The sequence below is a fragment of the Crotalus tigris genome, unplaced genomic scaffold (genome assembly GCF_016545835.1).
Source record: "Crotalus tigris isolate CLP2741 ecotype Arizona unplaced genomic scaffold, ASM1654583v1 scf7180000018268.1906537, whole genome shotgun sequence".
Lineage (NCBI taxonomy): Eukaryota > Metazoa > Chordata > Lepidosauria > Squamata > Viperidae > Crotalus > Crotalus tigris.
This window is the reverse complement of record NW_024096914.1, coordinates 1,277,050-1,298,020: the sequence shown is the minus strand read 5'-3', so window position 1 is coordinate 1,298,020 and position 20,971 is coordinate 1,277,050. Positions and strand designations below refer to the sequence as shown.

Here is a 20,971-nt window from a genome sequence, read left to right as displayed (position 1 = left end):
GTATTAATCAATATTATTTCCATCATAATATTCAGGAATCAGAGGTCAACAGTGCAGAACCTCTTTCCCTATTTTAAAACCATGGAAACATAAACTTCCCTAATCCTTGTTAAAGTCAACTTATCATCATCTTATTATTATCCCCTTTACTTTTTTTAGCCCAAACCCATGGGCTACAGTCTAATTTATTTAGGTCATACCCTCTGCAAATGCTGTCCAGACCAATCCATTTTCTTCCCGGGAAGAAACAGCTGCATCAAATTTCGGACTGAGAAACGCCTCCATTCCGGACTTAAAACGACTGAATTACTCTCGTAATACAGATAAGTAAATAAGAAGTTCTCCTCTCTTGAAGGAAGAAAGAAGGCGAGCTTGGGGAGAACAAGAGGAAACTACATTTCCCAGAACGCTTTGCTTAGGAGCTTGCTTTTGGATTGGCCACTGCCTGGCCCAATTCGGGCAGGGAAAGTGGCGTGGATAACGGCCGCTAGCAGGTAGACGGGAGGTGTTGAAGGGCGCTGTTGGGAAGCCATGGCATCACTACGGCTCTTAAAGCTGCACCTGTCTGCGGGGAGCTGCCTCCTCTTCCTCCTTTGTTTCCAGTTCGGGGAAAGCCAAAAGAAGAAGGAGGTAGACCCCTTCACCTGCCCCATCTTTCCTTCTTCCCCGGGAGCACTGCTAAGAAAGGGCAATTCTGTCCCCCGCCCTTCCCTCCGCGCTGCTGGCGCCGTTGTTTTATTTTAGTGCATCGCTGCTTTCTTTCTCGTTCCCATTGTGCCATTCTGATCCCTCGCTTTCCTTCCTCTGTGCGCGTTTTGTGTTTCACGAGCGTCCTTCTGTTCAGAATTGGTTCGCAGCCATTTCACACGTAGCTCCTTTTCTTTCAGCAATCTCGGAGATTGCCGTCTCATGGGCAAGAAATTTTCCCTGGGGACGTGCATTGGTAGCCATTCTTCTAGGTGCAGAAGTGCAGCGTGAAAGAAACAATGGGTCCTTCAGGCCTGGCCTTCAAGGTGTAAATCAGGTGGAGTGACAGCCTAGCTGAGGGCTTGAACTAATTATCCATCCATAAACTGGAGCTGAGGGACTCAGCATAGAGTCTTATTTTCCAAAACATTACAATAAATCAATAAACAACGGTTATCTTCTTTGATCCACACTCTGTTCTGTCATAACTTCCAAAGTAAATAAGATAAATTATCCTGGGGCCTGGATTTTTCAGGGAAGGACTCTGTTCCTTTGAGCAAGTATTTGGGAATAAGAGAAATGAATTCGAGGTCGAAGATGGTGAGTTTCATATGGGAGAAAAAGGGATCCTTTTTGGATGTTTTTTTCATATTTCTTTCTTATTGCATGTTGCTGATATTTTGAAATTTTCTGCAATATTTAAATCCATCTGAAGCTGATTTTTTAAAATAGAATTTGCTAGTCATTGTGCTGTGACAGGTCTTGATTAAAATTAAGGTCTTCCTCTAGCAAAGAGGAAAGGACTAGTTGAAAGGGCAAGGAAAAGGAAAGGAGACAAACTTTTTTTTTTTACAAAAAAAAAGCACTGTGTGTGTGTGTGTATACACATATATATTAGAATATATATTAGAATATTTGCAGATGTAACTCAGATCTAACTTCTGAACTAATTCTCTTCTTGCTAACTCATCAAAAACAAAGTAGATGAATCTTAACATGCCTCTACTTAAAAATGGAATAAAGTGAAAAACAGCCTTGCGTTGGGGTTGAATTAATTATTTATCCATAAGTTAGATCACTATAGACTCAACATGCTATCTTACTTTCTAAATCATTTGAGGATTAAAACGTATATAAAAGGTTAACTTCTTTGATCACACTCTGTTCCATCATAACTTCTGAAGTAAAGAAAATAAATTATTCAATAGCCTGAATTTTTCAGGTGTGTGTGTATGTGTGTGTGTGTATGTGTGGGAAGAGTCTGTATGTGATAAAGAACTCCCTGAAAATTAGTCAGAATTATATCTATTCATTTGATTATTTCTTAACAAACTTTTATAAATCATGAATTTTTTCTTGTGTTTGGAAAATATACCTTTCTTCTTTGTTTTAACCTTTAGCTTACAACTGTTTATTTTTATTAGTCTATACTATTTCAGAGATGTGCCATATGTCGGGGAAAATGAAGCAGTCCTAATAGTATAAGGTGGATTATTTGGAGGATTATTTTATACATGGTAAGAAGGAATAGAAATAAAAAAATTGTGAAATAGCAATCAGTAAATTTGAAAAATGTAATAAGATGCATAAATCTTATATATATTCAAACTTTCACCCAACTAAAGTGGAATCATACTAAATAAACAGCAGCCTAGTTACCTGTGACAGTGCAGGTATTCTGCCACCTACTTCTAGTTTGGCTACAAAGAATAAGAAGAAACAGTAACGAAAGTCTTGCTTCTGTCCTTAGGTATTTTTTAAATAGCAAAATATTTGTGTATCAAAGCTGTGACAGCTCCAATATTACCTCTTGAAGGGTTACAATACTTTTGAGAGTGTAAGTCCACAACATATAAATCCTTCTAGACTCTGGCTACTGCTGGGTGGCCAGGTGGAAGCCATGATAATATGAGTTTTTGTTTATCTCCAGTTGATCTGCTAGCTGTTTTTTGGTATTACTAATTTTTAAACTAGAATGAATTATGCTATGAATCACTGCATATCTTTTGATTTGAGCAGGTACAAATCTAGGAAATGAATAATAACAAAGTTATATCAATAAGGCTGATGGGTTTGTGGAATATCCAAAGAATTTTTAAACGGAGGGTAAAATTTACTCCGCAATTATTTTTACTAGGTATTGTTACTGATTGTGATGCTAAGGAGGTTATATTGATGTTAAATTTGATTACAGCCGCTAGGCTGTTAATAGGGCAATATTGGAAGAAGGAATCCTTGCCTACTTTGCAAGAGTGGTTTCACAAAGTTTCGTATCTGGCAGAAATGGCAAAGATTTCGGCTTTTTTAAAGGAGCAATCTCAAGAGAAATTCTTTGCAGTATGGGAAAAATGGATAAATTTCATACAATATAATTTGGATATGGAAAAATACCATTTAGCTTTTTTATAACTTGTAATGATTGTTTTTTCCTTCTTTCTTTCTTCCTTTTTTCTTTACGTATTATTACTTATATATATTTTTTTATATATATGTTCTATTTTTCGTCTACTTTTTTCTTTTTTCTTTCTCTCTCTCTTTTCTTTTCCCTTTTTTTTTCTTTCTTTTTTAGTATATATTATTCATTTTAAAGCTTATGTTATGCATATTATTATTATATATATTATTATATATATTATTATTATGACCTTTATTATTTTTATTAATTATCTTATAAATTGTAAACGTTATTTTTTAAAATTTGTTAAACAATCCTATATTCAGTTCTGGGAAGTCGGGGGGGGGGAGGGTGGGGTGGTTTGGGAGGGGGGGGGATGTTTATTTGTAAAATTTTTGAAAAATTTCAATAAAAAAAAAATAAGGCTGATGGGTTTGAAGGAAACAAATGGTTGGTAAGAGAAGATAGCAGGCAGATTATATGAACACATTTCATTTTAGTGGAAAGAAAAATTTCTGCCCTTCTTTACAATCTAGATACCAAGCACTGGATCCATGTCTGAGCCCCATAAGCCCAATAGTGGGATTTTAGACCTATGATTTCCTGCCTTAATTACAGATTTCCAGTGCAAGGTTGTCACTATAAAGGCATATGAGGAAAAATTTTTGTTACTGGAGCTAGAAAAGTATTTGAAAATCTACCATTGCTCCCCCTTTGGCCATTAGTTATGGAGACTTAATTGGCCTTCAAATGCTTTGGAACTTTTCCTGGTTTTGCAGGTGGCTGGCCCAATTTAGTTCCTTAGAGATCATGGGGCAAATGGCATCTGTTTTTGGAATTCTGACATGCCAAATTCTATTTTTTTTTTATTTGTTGATCTAACCTCCTTTAGTGTCAGGGATGGCACTTGTTTCCAAATTGCAATGGTAATTTCTCATTGCAAGAGAGGACATTGCATTACAAGAAAGTGAGCCCCAACAATTTTTGTTTCTTTCATGTCAAGGAATAGGATAGTTCTGACATTTTATTCTTTGGACTGAAATGCATTAAATGGAAGAGGAAATAGCAAAGACTGATGAGCTCCGGGTGAGATAATAACAGCTGCCATTCTTTGTCATGAACTTTGACATGACTGTTCTTTATGGAACATTTCTAATAAGAACCTGATTGTTGGAATGTTTTGGCATACTTCTTTTTATCGGTGATAGCAGAATTGGAGGTGATGGAGATAATATTTGGTTCTTTGTGACAATTTTTATTAAATAACTTTCTTGAAAAGGTCCACACAATCCCCGATAGAATATGGTCAAAGAGATATTGTCACCAGTAGGTGTGGCTGATAAAGTGAAATGTCTCTATTACCACTTATCAAGCATGTACATTTTGCTTTGAATAATATCTATGAGTTCCAGGTATCATTAGGAAAGAAGATGTGGATCCTACAACTGCACAATAAAGATTAGTATATCTTAAAAATCAGTGGTACATGATACATTTCTATAAGTCTTTGTATATTATATTTTCTTTATTCATATTTTAGATCAATATTCTTCATTTCTTCCAAGCACTAAAAGTAGTGATAGAAATAAAAGAAAAGTCTTCAAAATTTAATATTGAAAGAGAAATTTAAAATTGAATTTGCTGCAGTGGAAATTTACTGAGTGGAGAAGCTATGATGGGAAACAGGAAAGGTTAACATAAAGAAAGGATGTAAAGGAAATATGTAGGCAAAAATAACTGGGTCTTAGAATGGGAAAGGAAGAAGAAAACATCTGTAATAAAAGATATCTAGCAAAACAAGAAAGAACCTATTTTTCTAAGAAGTCATAAAAAAGGGGGGCCAGAACTCAGGCAACTGAGTATGCGCAATTAATTGATTAATATTAATTGACACACCTTGCATAAATTATCTCCTAATTTTAATGTACATGTGATGTATGATTTAGTATGTAGCAGGAAATATGTAGGAGGCGGTCGGAAAGAGTGTAACCTCATAGTACCGCAGCCAATGGGGAAAGAGGAGGGATGTGGCAGCTGGGACAAGGGATGTATAAAGAAGGAAATATTTTGGGTTAAAACTTTGGAGAGAACCAAGCTTTGATAGCTTCTCTCCCAGCGAGCTTGCCTCTGGTGACGAAGGAAAGTAGTCAGGAGCACATAACAGTAGCATATATTACATTGCCTCCTTAGGTTTTATTACTATAAAAATAATCTATTAAGTAGATTTTGCTGAGAGAGTTCAGTCACCAATGAGTGTCCATAGTTTGGGTTATACCTGAACTTGCATTTCTCTGGTCTTACTAGTTAAACTCCACTAACTCTAGATCAGAGTTTCTTAACCTTGGGAACTTTAAGATCTATGGACTGTAACTCCCAGAATTCTCCAACCAGCTTGTTTAAAATTACCACTGGCAACTCTATGAAGTAAGCCAACAAGTCCCAGACTATTGGAATATATTTTGAGTCTGAAGTGTACCTACAAACTGTAAACCACCATATTGGTTGCACCTGGGAGAAAAGAAATTTTGTGCATTCATGCCAGACTGATACTATACTGGAAAAGGAAGAAAGATAACATCGGTTGCACCAACTTCAGCAATTTGATATATTTCAGGAGAATGTCTAAAGCAGAGGTCACCAACCTTTCTTGGTTGGTAGACTGGAGGGAAAGGGAAGGGGATGCATTTTATGTGCACAAACAGGGCGGGGCTAGCGCTTGCATGATACTCGCTAGCTCTGCCCCATTCTTGTGCATAGAGCCCTGTTTCTGTGCCACAAGGCGCACTATTGCCCATTTTTGCGTACTAAAGCATGGCGGCATTGCATTTTCTCACCCTGAGGTGCAGCGGCCCATTTTTGCATGGTGTGTTGTCCTGTTTTTGCACCCCATGGCACGGCAGTGTTTGCACCCGAAGGCATGGTGTCGGCCCGTTTTTGCACTGCACGGTGCAGTGTCCTGTTTTTGTGACCTGCAGCTGCGACACTAGTGTGAGGGAGTGTGTGTACACACACATGTGCATGCACTGGTCAACCTATCCCACAGCCCAATGACCAGAAGCCTACAGGTTGGGGACCCCTGGTCTAAAGCATTGCCACTACATAGAAAGGGATAAATAGAGGGGAGAGGTAAAATTTCAAGAAGATTAGTGTGATTCCATAATGAGATATGTAGTTTTTATTTCTGATGGAGGCATAGGAAATTTTCTTTTTTAAAAAATTCTGCAGATAGCACTAATCTAGAAAAAATGCATTTCAGATATCAGCAGGGACAGTTTTAATTTTTTTCAGTGAGAAGCAAAGCTATCTTCCATCTTGTCTGCATCACTTTTGCTGATATTTGTTTGTTTATTTATATTATGCAATAAAGAAAATAGTGCTCTCCCCATAAAGTTCATGGAACCCATTTCATGGTGTGCAAAATAACTCTAAAACTCCTGGGTCATCAGTTTTCTTTTAAAATGATAGAGTAAAGCAATCTATTAAATACTGTATGTCAAAAACAATGTTATCCTCAAAGTAATATATGTGAATAAGAAAAGTATGCTTGCTTACACTTTATGCTTCTTAAAATGAAAGTCATGTAAAAAGCCATGAAAGACCTTAAATAGTAATTTTGTTAAAAATAAAACTCAAATGATAAATGAATACAAACTAAACAAAAATAAAAAATAGAAGGTGCAGAAAAGAAAAAGAAAATAGAACAAAATAGAAAAGAAAAAAAAAGAAAAGGAATATATACAGAAGTGACTTTCCCCTTTTAATAATTTATCAACCCTTAAAACAGAGGTCCTGTGGCTTCTTGGCCGCTGGACTGCGTGAGTAGTTGGGCAGTGCATGTGCTCACCCCCCCTCATGCCACAGTTGCCGCAAATTGTGCGGGAGGTGGCAGTGCCGCTAGTATCATCGTTGCCATGAATGTTGCATGCGGAGTGGCAGTGCTGTGAGCGGCATGTGGCCGGTGGTGCGCCACACAGGTGGCGGCATTGCCATGAAACTTCTATAGGCAGTGGCACCACTGCAAGCAGCAGGTGGGCCCCAGTGGGATCCTTGTGCCGGGGTGGCAGCGCGATCCTCGTTCGGGGCTGGTGACATGATACTTGCACAGGGGTGGCATTGCTGCGAGCCACAACATGATCCTTGCATGGGGGTGGTAGCAGAAACCTCATGCAGGGGCAGCGGCGTGATCCTCACACTGGGATGGCATTGCTGTGGAGTGGGGCATGAGCCTTGTGCCAGGGCGACATCACTCTAAGTTGCAGCGCGAGCTCCGCGCTGGTGGTAGCATCGCTGCAAGCCTGGCAGTGGCAGTGCCACAAGCCTCACACAGGTGCCACAGCCGTCACTGAAAGCCTCACGTGCATGCTCGCAACCCTGTGTACGTGGTACAAATGCTCACAGCCTGTTTGTTCACTCGTGCACACATGTGGCTACATTCATGTTTGCACATGCGCCATGTAAGGTGCCTGCTCCTCCCCTTTTGATTGATTGGATCACCAATCAAAAAAGGTTGGAGACCCCTGCCTTAAAATATAACTTCTTCCCATATTCAATCTCTTATGTATAACCAAATCCTTAAAAACTTTAACATTTATTTATTTATGAGACTTATATACCACTTTTAAGTGCAAGCACTCTCTAAGCGGTGTACACCAGTAAGCAATGTATATATATATATTTACATTGCCCCCAACAATCTGGGTCCTCATTTTACCTACCTCGGAAGGATGGAAGGCTGAGTCAACCTTGAGCCGGTGAGATTTGAACCGCTGACCTGCTGAACACAGTCAGCTAAAGTGGCCTGCAGTACTGCACTCTAACTGCTGCGCCACCTCGGCTCATTTCAGTCCTGATTAGTAAAAGTTCATTAAGGTTTACCAGAGTAGCAACATATCTATTTTAACTTTGATCCAGTGAACCAACTTTATATTCCTTCCTTCTACTTTTAACAGTCTTTATATTTAGTACCTTCAAATATAATTCTAAAACTTCTTTCATTTTTTCTTTGTCCCTTCTCACAAAATTCTTTAAAGTTTTAAGAAGCTTTTTTGTAAAGGAAGATTATCCAAGTCACTCTTTTGATTTGTTATTTATATTTCCCTTTTAACTATTAAGACATCAGTCAGTTTATGGCAGATTTAAAGCTCTGGGAGATGAGGAAATGGCATCTCACTCAAATCATGATTGGCACCTTCAAAAGAGTTCTGGGTTCACCTATCTTCTTTTCTAATAACTTTCAGAAATTGCTCATTATTTGTGTTTCATCTAGTAGGAACTTTTCGATCAACAAATTTTATAGCACTGGGTGAGTTTCCTTCAATCCTTAATGAAATAGATTTTAAATCTAAGTTTAAGGCTGTTTTTTTCTGGAATAAACAGCAAAACGGTGATTAAAACTTTGATTTTAAAAAGTTACATATGGTCTAAGTTTCCTCATACATTTGAAATAAGAGTTTGGAATTTTATAAGCATCTTTCCATGGGGAAATACTTTTGTTTTGAATTCTGTAACAAAACCCTGAGAGGATGGGATTTTATAAGTTGTACACTTGAAGGAACTAGAAATAACTAAAAATTATAGTTAAATAACAAAAGCACTTAAACTTTACATACAAATAGAATGTAGCAAAATATTTTAACATTCAGCATATTGAAGGATATTTTTGAACAATGTTTCCAAACATTAATTTATAAAGGTGTGCTATGTAAAGAGACTGTTTTTAAAAGATGTTAATAGCAATAGCACTTAGATTTATACACTGCTTCACAGTACTTTACAGCCCTCTCTAAGTGGTTTACAGAGTCAGCATATTGCCCCCAACAGTCTGGGTCCTCATTTTACCAGTCTGGAAGGCTGAGTCAACCTTGAGCAGGTGAGAATCGAACTGCTGGCAGTTGGCTGGCAGTCAGCAGAATTAGCAAGCAGTACTGCATTCTAACCACTATTCCACCTCGGCTCTTGAAAGAGGAACACGTTTTAGTGGATAACATTGAGACTGATCTGAAAGCGGATTAAAAAATTAATTGAGAAGAGTTATGTGGGAAAAGACAGTGGATACAAAAGAAGTTGAACCTAATAGAAGACTGAGAGTGCTTTACATTAGTGACTTAGTGTAGGAAAATAAAGGGAAGGATTTTTTTTTATTTCTCAACCACACATTTAAGCTCCAATTTGTGCTACTTCTATCTTTTAGTATCTAAATGAAATTTGTAAATATTATCTGGCTGACTTTTGTTCGCCTTTCTTTTTGTTTCTAAACTTATTTTATATACAACATTACATTTAAATATACCCAGGGCTCACATGAAAGAGAAAGGCATTTTAATGAAAATTATTAAAAATGTTAAATAAAGCCACATGGGGATATTTTCATGTTTTTATATTATTATTATAATACAGCACATAATATATTGGGGGGTTCATAGTGGTTCAGCGGTTAAAGATGCTAAACTCAGCTGAAAGCTGACAGCCTGGGTTCCAGACTCGAATGCCATGCAACAGGGTGAGCTCCTGCTACAGGCCCCAGCTCCTGCCCATTTAGCAGTTAGAAAGCATGCAAGTGTGAGTAGATAAATAGTTACCATTTTTCTGGGAAGGTAACAGTGTTCCATGCACCTTTGGTGTTTAATCATGCTGGCCACATGACCACAGAAGGGTCTTCAGACAACAATGGCTCGCTCGGCTCCTGAGCACTGCCCTCCTACAGTCGGATACAACTGGACAGGGGAAACCATTACCTTTATAGAATATATTATTTTTTTATTCTGGATTCTTAAAGATTAAGGTAATGTATGTAACACTCCCTTTTCCATGTTTTCTTCACAATAACCAGGTGCTGATTTTACTAAAATAATTCTGTGACCTTTCATGGCTTGGGGGTAAGCTTAAAACTGAGTAGCAGTTGTCTTAGTTCAGCAATTCTACTGGTATATCCCTGCATACAACTATATTTCCAACAGTTTCAGAAGTGGTGTCTTTAAGAAGAGGATGAACATATTCTCCCTTTCAGAATGAGGGAGAAGTTTGCTTTTTCCATTGGTATTCTGACTATCAAGCATATAGAGCATTACATACATATAATCTAATTTTCTAGCACTGTGATGCTCTGTATCCTTGACTGTTATACAAAGTGAAAATTTTTACCATGTGAAAATTCTTTGGAAAAAAGTAATCTTCCTGTCCATTTTAGGTATAAAGTAGTGTCTGTCTGTATAATAGCAGCAGAGGGCAATGTAAATATTTAGCAGATGACACATTCATTTTGAGGACTCCATTAACTATTCCATGTTTGGGAAAATAGTGAGGTTGTTAAAACTTTATGAAATGCCAGCATAGTATTTGGGAGCCATAAGGGGAAGCTACTACTACAGAAAAGGCCCACTTACTAATCCTCCCAGATGACATTCCCTGATAGGACTTTCTGCTGGATCTGGAGAGAGGAAGTTCCATAAATAATAGGAGTCACTTGTTCACAGTTTTAATATAAATGCTGTGCCCGAATAAGAGAATAGAACCTTTAAAAGATACTATAGGATAAAACTAGGTACCAACTTAACTCTGCAGCAATTGTATTATATTTATTATATTCTCAGTACCAGATCTCACTTAATATGAATTCTAAATTTAAATTGTATAGCAACACCTTTTTCTCAAAATGTTCTTTGGCTACTATCCAGCATAGAATTAAGCATATTGAAGATGATGGAAGTATGCCTAACTTTGTATTGTAGCTATGTTTCTATAGTTACATATTATTTTTTAACAGGCATCTTTGATCAATATAAAATTGCAATGCAGTTGGAATCAATATGAATCGCTTTGTGTAAAACATGCTGAGGGTTGCAGTTGAAAACGTCTAAAACCAAAGAAATTTGGCTTCAACAGCTTATTACTGTATATGCCGGCGTATTAGGCGACCCGGCGTATAAGACAAACCCCGAGTTCGACGCCGGGTCGCCAGACGATCAACGCCGAGTCGCATATAAGATGACTTTCTAGGCATGCGACTCGGTGTCGATCATCTTATACGCCGGAAATGACATCATTTCCGGCGTATAAGATGATCGACACCGAGTCGCATGCCTAGAACGTCATCTTATACGCCGGAAATAAACGTAGTTTATAACGTCATTTCGGCGTATAAGATGACTTTCTAGGCATGCGACTCGGTGTCGATCATCTTATACGCCGGAAATGACGTCATTTCCGGCGTATAAGATGATCGACACCGAGTCGCATTCCTAGAACGTCATCTTATACGCCGGAAATAATAAATAAATAAATAAACGTTATGACTCGGCATATAAGACGACCCCCGAGTTTGGAGGCTGTTTCATCGCTCTCAAAAGTCGTCTTATACGCCAGAATATACGGTACTTTGTCTACAATGTTCAAGCAATAATTAAGTTCCAATTTTCAGAAAAACTATTTATTTTTTGTTTTCATTGTAGGGGGATAGCATGGTAATCTATGCTAGCCAAATATCAGGAGAAGTCACATAACATCTTTTCAAAATAATACACAAAGCATATTTTTTTGTGAATTGCAATTCATTTTATCATACGCATGGAACAGCTATATATACATGTATGTATGTATACACACACACACACACACACATATATATATATATATATACACACACAGACAGATAGACAGACAGACAGACACACACACACACACAGAGAGAGAGAGAGAAAGAGCTTTTTTTCTCAGAGAACGCCCAGAACAGAGTTCTGGCACCTTTTTTGGATGGAACCTTGTAGGGTAGGCAAGACAGGTTGTATGACATGTATGAGTTCCAGCACCTTTTTTTTTTTTTTTTAGAAAAAAAGCAATGTGTATATATAAGATTTTAATTGGGATTCATGAGGAGAGGGGATAGTTGGAGAGATGCAGGTTACATATAAATATATACACAATCAATATCAATAAATAATTGTAGTGTGTTAAAATTCCATTGTGTTTGTTAAGACTTTCTGATATAGTTTGAAACTCTGATGTATATGATTTTCACAGTTTTGCTCTACTGTGCTGGTATAGTTACATTATTCTGAAATAGTTACCTTGAGATCTCTATTTAAATGTCCAGAGAGGCTAAAATATTCTGCTATTACTCTTTGAAGTCCTGAGATCAAATTTGTGTCAATTTCTGTTCCTCTGGCTTTTTTTATCCAGTATAAAATCCAGAGCAGCATTGCTGGCAAATGGTGCCATATCTCACATTAGAGCAGCGGTTCTCAACCTTTTTAATGCCGCGACCCCCAACCGGTCGTAAGTCGAGGACTACTCAACCGGTCGTAAGTCAAGGACTACTCAACTGGTGCAGCACCGTTTGCAGAATGGGACTTTTGGCGGGCTCAGCAGGGCAGAGACAGCCTGGACAATTCCTATTGGCTTTTGAAAGCCAATAGAATTAGACTGTATTCAAGAGAGTCTATTCTATTGGCTTTCAAAAACCAATAGAATAAAAGGGAGTAGCACAGCTAAGGAAAAGGGGAAAAAATGGCGGACTGCGTTGTTTGGCGACCCCCGTGAAATAGTCGTTCGACCCCAAATGGGGTCCCGACCCACAGGTTGAGAACCACTGCATTAGAGGAAGAGCATATGAAGGCACCATTAACTTTGTTTGGGCCAATGATTGTGCTATTGGTATAAAATTTTGGGGCAAAGTAGACGACTAGGTTCATTGCAAGATATGGATTCCCATGTCAGCATAATTGTTCTGTTGTTTCATGTTTTTGTGACAATCTGCTTTGGGTAGAGTGGTTGTTTTATGTCAGTGTGGGATGATAGCCAATACCTGAGAAAGTGTGGTGTCATTGTCTAGTATGGTCTGTAGCTTTTTAATGGTGCAATTTAGTGTCTTGAGCTATAAGCTGAAGGTGTTATTCTGTTTTTGTGCTCTGTCTTCGTGTCATAGAAATTTATTTGGCTCTATTGATTTGTGTGTTGATTTTGTTGAGTGGATCATTCAGTCTCTTGAATATCTGATTTAATTCTATTAGGTAAATATATCTGCAAACTGGGTGAGAACAACTTGGTTGTTTTGTAGAACCTGGCAATAGATATTAAATTTTGTGATGTGGTCTGGATGGAAATTGAAGCATGGAAGAATGGAAATCTGTTGTTTTCCTGCATAATATGATGTTTATAGAAATTTTTTATTTAATCGATTATTGTGGCTTCAGCATTTTGGTGAAAGCATTAAAATAAAAACTTAATTCCATCCATCCATCCATCCATCTATCTATCTGGCATTCAGTGTGATCTGTAGCTACATATTCTTGTCTTGAAAGTATTCCTTAAATCTGAAGTATTTCAAGGTCAGCATAGAGTTGCATATTTTGTATTGGTTTAGTGGGATAAAAGGATAAACCTCATGCAACAATGGACTCTTCTTCATATTCAGCATCATGGATCACAGCTGCATTGTGCAAGTACTCTAGCTGGCTATCTAATATATATTGTATTCATACCAAATGGTAAGTTGTAAAGTGGTTTGATTCATTTTAAGTTAGCTGAATTCAGCTATTCTGTTTTTAACTATAATTATGAACTAAACGTATCTAATTATGGTTTATATGAAAAGTTTCAGTAAGGAAAAAAATATTTAGCAAATCTGACAGTTACAAAACTAAGAACAGGTGCAAACAGGTGAGTTCATTCCAAAGAGGAGAACAGGTAATCCATGAAAGAGAATGAAGAAAGAAAAGAAATATTAGAAGGTGAAAATGAAGTACTTTTTAAAAAAACAGAGTTATTTTGAATCAATATAGTTACTGAAAATCTGTGATAGCAGCTTTCTATTTTTTTTTTTTAGTAAACCTTATCCATAGTTCTGGATCTGTTTCTGAAATTGCATCAATTGTTCATTTCTGCTGGAGTGATAAAATCTAGGAGCTTATTCTACAAACTTTAGTTAAGCATGCAATCAGTGACTTCATGGAAGGGGTAAATTTTGGATTTGGACCTGAGACTGAGAATCACTTTAAAAAAAAAAAAAAGATTGGTTGCTATTATTGATAGATGGATAGTCTTATTAGGCAATTCTGTAAATGATATTTTAGATGCCTTGTGGCGATTATCTCCCATAGTCATCTCTCTTCATAATTTGTTGGTTAGTTTGGCGGTCAATTGCCCCCTTATGGCTTTAGCTTTATTACTGTTTTGTCTCCCATAGGATACCTAGGGGCTATGTTTTGTTTTTCTTTTTGTTTTAAGTTCAGCCATAAATAAGACCTTTCTTTTTGCTTTTTCCTCCTGCATCTCCCAAGATAGCTGATGTATCATTTCCACTTATGTTCATGTGTCTTGGGGCAAATAACATCTGCAGCACCTTTGCTTCCATTGGCAAGAATTCCTGATCTCTAAAAAGAAAGTAATGTGGTAATTTTGTTGATGGATCTCTGGGGAAATTGATATAAGAGCAAGGAAGAGATGATATAGCAGACAGTTGATGTAATATGTAAGTCTTAATAAAGAAGAACAGTACTAATAAAGGTCTAATGTAGTGGCAAAAAGTGTGACATTTAAACCTGGATATTCATGGGTTCTACCTCAGCCTTGAGTTTCCTATGTTGATCAAACTATTGCTTCATTTTCCAAAGATTAAAAAAAGTAAGGGTTGAAAAAGGTGATGTTAGAAATTGTGGTTATGATTTTTAAAGTATTGTATGGGAGGTATTGAATAATTCAGGAGCAACATAGATACTGACTACTCTCATTACTATCAATAGCTTACTATTTTTGGAGGTGGGCTAATTATATGATGAACTCCATAGGCCAGATGGAAGATTGAACCTGGATCTCTATATTAGAGCCATTTGGAGGAAAATAAGACTACGTATTGTTTGTTGTGGCTAATTGGAGAAAGCTGCTACATATAGTCCTTCAGGGAAAAGAAGATATCAGCAAAATGGAACAAATACGGAAATAAAAATCAGCAGGATTGTCTCTCTATAGGATCAGAAAGAACAAAAATATAAGAATCCCATTGATCTCCCTATAAAACACTAAACAGAGAATTATCTGTACAGTTTTCCAAAAAGCCAGTAAGAAAGTGCAAAGTGCAAAGTATTCTACAGGGTGCGGCCATTACATAGAACAGTGATGGCGAACTTTTTAGAGACTAAGTGCCCAAACTGCAACCAAACCCCACTTATTTATCATCGGGTGCCAGGTGGGCGTGGCCCACTGGGTGGGCGTGGCCACTGGGTGGGCATGGCTACCTCAATGTTGCTCGTGGGGAGGGATGCCTGTGGGGGCCGAGCAGGGTTGGGGGAGATCCAGGGGTCTCTGGTGAGTGGGACAGTGGGTAGGAGGCTCATCCTGTGGGGTGAGGCAAGGCAGGGCTGAGATGACCAGTGGCAACAAGCTCTCCAACCAAAAGCCATTTCAGTGTTGCTAAGGATGGAAGAAGGTAAGTGCTACAGTACTTCCAACTCATACAGATTACAACAATCCTAAAAATGGAAAGATTAAAATAGGCTCACAATCAAGGGTTCTTCTTTTAAGCTGATCTGTTTAGAGGAATAATAAAAAAAACACTTCCATTGCTCAAATTTTAACAAGGGAGCCACAAGGCGACAACATGAAAGACAATTTGAGTTGTTGGTTAAGCACTAGGCTAGAAACAGGGAGTTTGCGAGTTCTAGTTCCTCTTTAGGTATGAATTTTAGGGCAGTCACTCTGAGCGACTTTAGGTCAGTCACTCCCTCACAATTGAACTCATCTCACAGGGTTGTCATTGCTGTGGGGAAAATAGGTTGAGGAAAGAGTATTGAGTTTGAGTTATTTATAAAGGCAGGATAAACATGAATAAACATGAATAAACATGTACCTCAGCAGAAGTGACGGGGGGGGGAGGAGGAGTGATGGGAGCCAACAACATAAAAATATTAAACAGACCATGATGTTAACAGTGCTCTGAAGGCTACCACCAATGGTTTAATAAAATCACCAAACACCTTCATGGGATTAAAAATGGAGAGAACATGAGTATGAGAAAAGCTATGGTCCAAAGAATTTCACAATTCATTTAAAAGACAGCTCTCGTCCATTCCCAAAGGTCTGGCGAAGGCTTGGCCGCTCACCTTGGGGTGGGGTGAGGGTTGGGCAACTTTCTGATTAAGCGTCGACTTCAGAGGCAGGCAGGTCGTGTTTTTTTGGGGGAAAGGGGGTTTTGTGGGGTTGTCATTTTAAAATGGGGAACACACATCTTAGTTATTATTAGCGGGAAAGGCTTTGCTCTGACATGTGGTAAGATGGTAAGTTCAAGGAGGCCATCATATTCCATTCAGCCATGGGTTGGCTTTTCCATGATATATATAACTCTTGTTGTGTTTTTAAAAATGGTTTAAAGGTCCAGGGGAAAAACGCAGTGAGAAGCGCTCCGCCACCAGCCACTACTTTCCCACCGATGGAGAGCTCCATCACCGCTGCCGCTGACCCAATCCTCACAGAGCGCTGTTCTCCCACCGTCCCGACCCAACCCTCGCAGAGCGCCGTTCTCCAACATGATGAGTGTAGAATCCACCGGATGGGTAATTTCAGCCTTCCTGCTCAGAAGAGACTAGGTCAGAACTTTGGCCACGCCTCCTTCTGGGTGTGTCTTCCCAGTTTTGACTTAGTCTCAGGCTCAGAAGGGTGCAGATTTTTCGGCTCCTTAGCTAGGCTAGGTTAATTGCTTTCTAACTGAATCTAATTGACTTTAATCTTATTTGGCTATATTTAAATTGTGTTGTTTTTCATCGGGACTCAATTGGCAAAACTGAAATTTGACTTAGGCCTTCTGGCCTCGAGCCTAACAGGCTCCTGTGGAGAAGACTGCAGGCTGTTTTCAGGTGGGGGCTTTCAGCTCCCAGTCAGCAGATCAGCGGGGGAGCGGACTCAGGCAATTCAGAGGCTTCCCTCTCGGCTTTGACATTACGAGGCTTCTTTCAGCTTCAGAATTTTCATCGCAGCAGAGGCGGCGCGCCTATAAGCAAGTGCTTTTCAGGGGAAAATTGCTTTGATTATATTGACTGGCTTTAAAGTCTGTTTCTGGCAGGGGTTTTCGATTCCCTCTTACTCCCCTCTTTGGCGTGATCATTTTTCTTGGGAGGCACTAAACGGGTGCAGTCGCCATTTTAACCGCGTGCTTTGGGGGACGGCCGCCATATTGAATGGGTTATCAACAACGGCTGCCATTTTGAGAGTGTCTTTAGGCAGTCACCATTTTGAGTGTGTCACTGAGCACAGAAGCCATTTTGAGGGACCTCGTGTTCCTCGATAAAGTACTGAGGCCTGCCTTTTATCACTACTGATCTGCCTTGTCAGTCCTTTCACCGGGGGGAAGTTTCAATGTGTCATCAGGAGAATTACAGAGCTGATTCCTGATCTCTATTGTGTGTTATTATTCTAACTACTCATTGTGTTCTATCACATATCCTCATTTTCTGGGGTGAGTTGAGTGAAGGGGAATTTATTTTAACTCCACCTGTTACAATTAGTGTGTGGCATTTGTCACAGGCCTAGACAGGCAGTTCTAGGGAGCTGTCTGGCTGTCCGTTGCCATTGCTGTTGTGCAGAGTGAGGATCGTTTTCCATCTCTGTCAACTAGATCTATGTGTTTGGGTTCCCTCCACTTCTGAATATCTCCTACCCGGATTATTTAGACTGCAGTGGCAGACAGTTCCTCGCCCCAGGCATCACAGGCTCTAGTATTCCCCCTGCACAAACAAAACGCAAATCTACTGATTTGGACGCGGGGAAAAGAAAAAGGCCGAGACAAAACACATTTCTACCAAAGAGCCCTCAAAGTCAGCCGAGCGAGAGGCCTCGAGGAGAATTTGGCGCTGGAAAGGGAATTCTACAAAGCCCAAAGGCTCATGTCCAGTGAAGTTGAAGTGGTTCCCCGCTCCATTGGACACTTCTCCATTTGAGCCTCCATTTGCACCTTCTCATGATGTCCCAAGGGCTTGGTCTCCTCAGGGGGAAACTGAGCAGTTTGGTCCCCCTCGCTCCTCATCATCATCTACTCATCAAGGCCCTGAGGCCACATTTATTCCAGCTGAGGCTGGTGCTAGTTCTATGGAACAAAGGGATATGTGGTCAGATCAGTTTCAGACCTTCATGCACAATGCATTTATGCAATTCATGTTTTCTAGGGGACAACGACCCTTTCAACCACCGCCACCTCCTTCTATATCTCCTTCTCAAGCGGGACGTACTATAATCCCCAGTTCAGGTGTTTCTGAGACTTCTTCCCAGCTAGGGGAGGAGGGGTCTGTTGACCTGGAGATAGCTGACATGCCCATGTCAGAGGATGAGGAGGCAGCGCCCGAACAGGCGCCAACTTTGGGGCTTTTTGACCCTTCTCTTTTCAGGTGTCTACTGATAAAGGCCGTTACCACCGTCAACCTCACTTCGGTGCAGGAGGAGAAACCTTCTACCTCTACCAGTCAGGAGTCTAACCCTTTGTTCGCTGAACAGGTTGTGGAGGACAAGCAGATTACTTGTCCACTGGTTTTCCGTACTACAGTGGAGAAACAGTGGTCATCCCTGGCCACTCTGCCTTCTCCTAATAGTACAGAGAAGAAACTGTTCAATGTTTCTTCTTCATTTGCTTCCCTCTTGGAGGTGCCTTCTGTTGATACTCCCCTGACTTCTTTGTTTTCCACATCTGCTATTCCAGGGGATATGGCTGAGGCCCTGAAAACGGAGGACAAGAAGTTTGAACTTTCTCTCCGCCAAGCGCACCATGCTTCGGCATGGGCGATCAAGGCCATGACTTCATCCTCTTTCTTCGCCAGGGCATCAATCATGTGGCTTCGCGAACTGCAGGCAGTTGTTCCACCGGATCAGGTTCGGACACATCAGACACTAGGGAAGCTAGTGGCCACTTCAGAGTACGTGGCAGACACTTCTCTTCATTCGACCAGGTACTCTGCCAGATCCATTGCAGCCATGGTTGCCTCTCGTAGGTTACTATGGCTGAAACAGTGGAGAATGGATTTGAAGTCAAAGTGGCGTCTGTCCACGTCCAAATATAGCGGTACACAGGATGAGGCGGAGCCAGCTGTCAGCGGATGGTGGTGTGGATGGTTTCACCGGCATCGTCGAACGCTTATCCTAGGTCTGCGGGGCTCATCTGAGCAGAAAGAAGCCTTGTGGGGGCTTCAGTACCGAGCGGATCGGAAAGAAGACGGCCTTAATGGCCGCCGAAGTTGCCAGCTGGACAAAAATAAAACAAAGATAATTACTAAAAATATGACTGATATTCAAAAAAGATTCCTCGAGGTTAAATTAGGTATACAAGTAGTTTCTAAATTTAAATACTTAGGGATAATCATTTCTGCACGTTGTTCATCACTTAAAGAAGATAATTATGTTAAATTAATGCAAAAAATTAAAGTTGATCTAGAACGTTGGAAAAATTTACACCTCTCGTTACTTGGGAGAATTGCTGCTGTAAAAATAAATATCCTACCCAAATTGATTTTTTTGTTTCAGAATATTCCAATTTTCTTGGATAAAAATTTCTTTAAGGAGTTAAATAAAATAACTTTAGAATTTGTATGGGCTGGTAAAAAGGCTAGAATAAAATTAAAGGCTTTAAAGGATGCCAAGCAAAGGGGTGGTTTAGGCTTTCCTGATTGGGAATTATATTACCAGGCCGCGGCCCTATCTTGGATTAGTGATTGGATAACCTTAGAGAATCAAAGATGTATTCAGTTAGAGGGTTATGATCTTCAGCAGGGATGGCATGCTCATATGTGGAAAGGGCAAAATAGAAATTATCAATATTTTTTAAAACACAAGGTTCGGCAAGGGTTAATTAAAAGTTGGAATACTGTCAACTCTCAATACTACACAAAGATTCCGACTTGGTTATCGCCATTGGAGGCAGTTATATATCCAAATTTGTTCAGGAAAGATAAGGTTATTAGGTACAAAGACATTTTGACAGAGGAGGGTCTTTTAAAATCTAAGCAAGAGTTAAGACAATATGGAATAGAGATAGAATGGTGGTCCTATCTCCAGATCCAAGCAAGATATCTGAAAGATAAACGTGAATGGGGTATTTATAGACAAGATACGGGTCTAAATAAAATTTTGCTTAGTCCGAAAAAAAAACAAATAAGGAATATTTATAAACACCTATTGGAGTACAGGTTATTTGAAGAACAAATTAAAGAAACAATGGTGACATGGGCGATAGATTTAGGACACAACATCAATTTGGATCAATGGCAGCTGGTGTGGATGCGAAATAATAAAATTACATTGGCGTCATCATACAAAGAAAATTCGTATAAGATGATTTACAGATGGCATCTCCCTCCAGCAAGATTAGCCAAACTGTACAAAGGATACTCATTATTATGTTGGAAATGTAAAAAGGAAAAGGGCACATATTTTCATGTTTGGTGGCTATGTAAGGAAGCACAGAGATATTGGCGTATGGTTTGGGAATGGGTAACAGAAATGAGTATGCAAAACATCCAGTATAAGCCTGAGACGTTGTTAGGAATTCTTGAAAATAATGTTAGTAAAGAAGATATATATTTATTCACTCATGTGGTTACAGCGGCAAGAATTGTATTCACTCAAAATTGGAAAGCTACAGCTATACCTAGTGAGGAAATCTTAATTCATAAAATTATGCACTGTGCAGAATTAGATAGGTTAACTAAGAGACTCAAAAATCAGGATGAAACGGATTTTTACCAAATTTGGGATAAATTTTATAGATGGTGGGGGAAAAAATATGGTAGTCATTGTAATGAGATAAGTTAAGATTGAGATTAGAGTGATGTTATTGCAAAGGTTTTTTTTCTTATATTAGTAGTTAATTGTGAATATGAACTGTGATGTATGTCAAATCTGATTTACCATGTTCAATGTTTT

General features: G+C 39.1%; 1 protein-coding gene across 1 annotated transcript in view; it reads left to right on the top strand.

The window, feature by feature from the left end:
• The first annotated feature begins 451 nt into the window (after window positions 1-451).
• Window positions 452-20,971, top strand: part of TUSC3 (tumor suppressor candidate 3) — a 148,498-nt gene continuing 127,978 nt past the window's right edge. Inside the window, exon 1 of the mRNA XM_039349415.1 lies at window positions 452-630. Coding sequence (XP_039205349.1) covers window positions 532-630 — 99 coding nt within the window. The 5' untranslated portion in view covers window positions 452-531. The remainder of the gene's footprint in view (window positions 631-20,971) is intronic.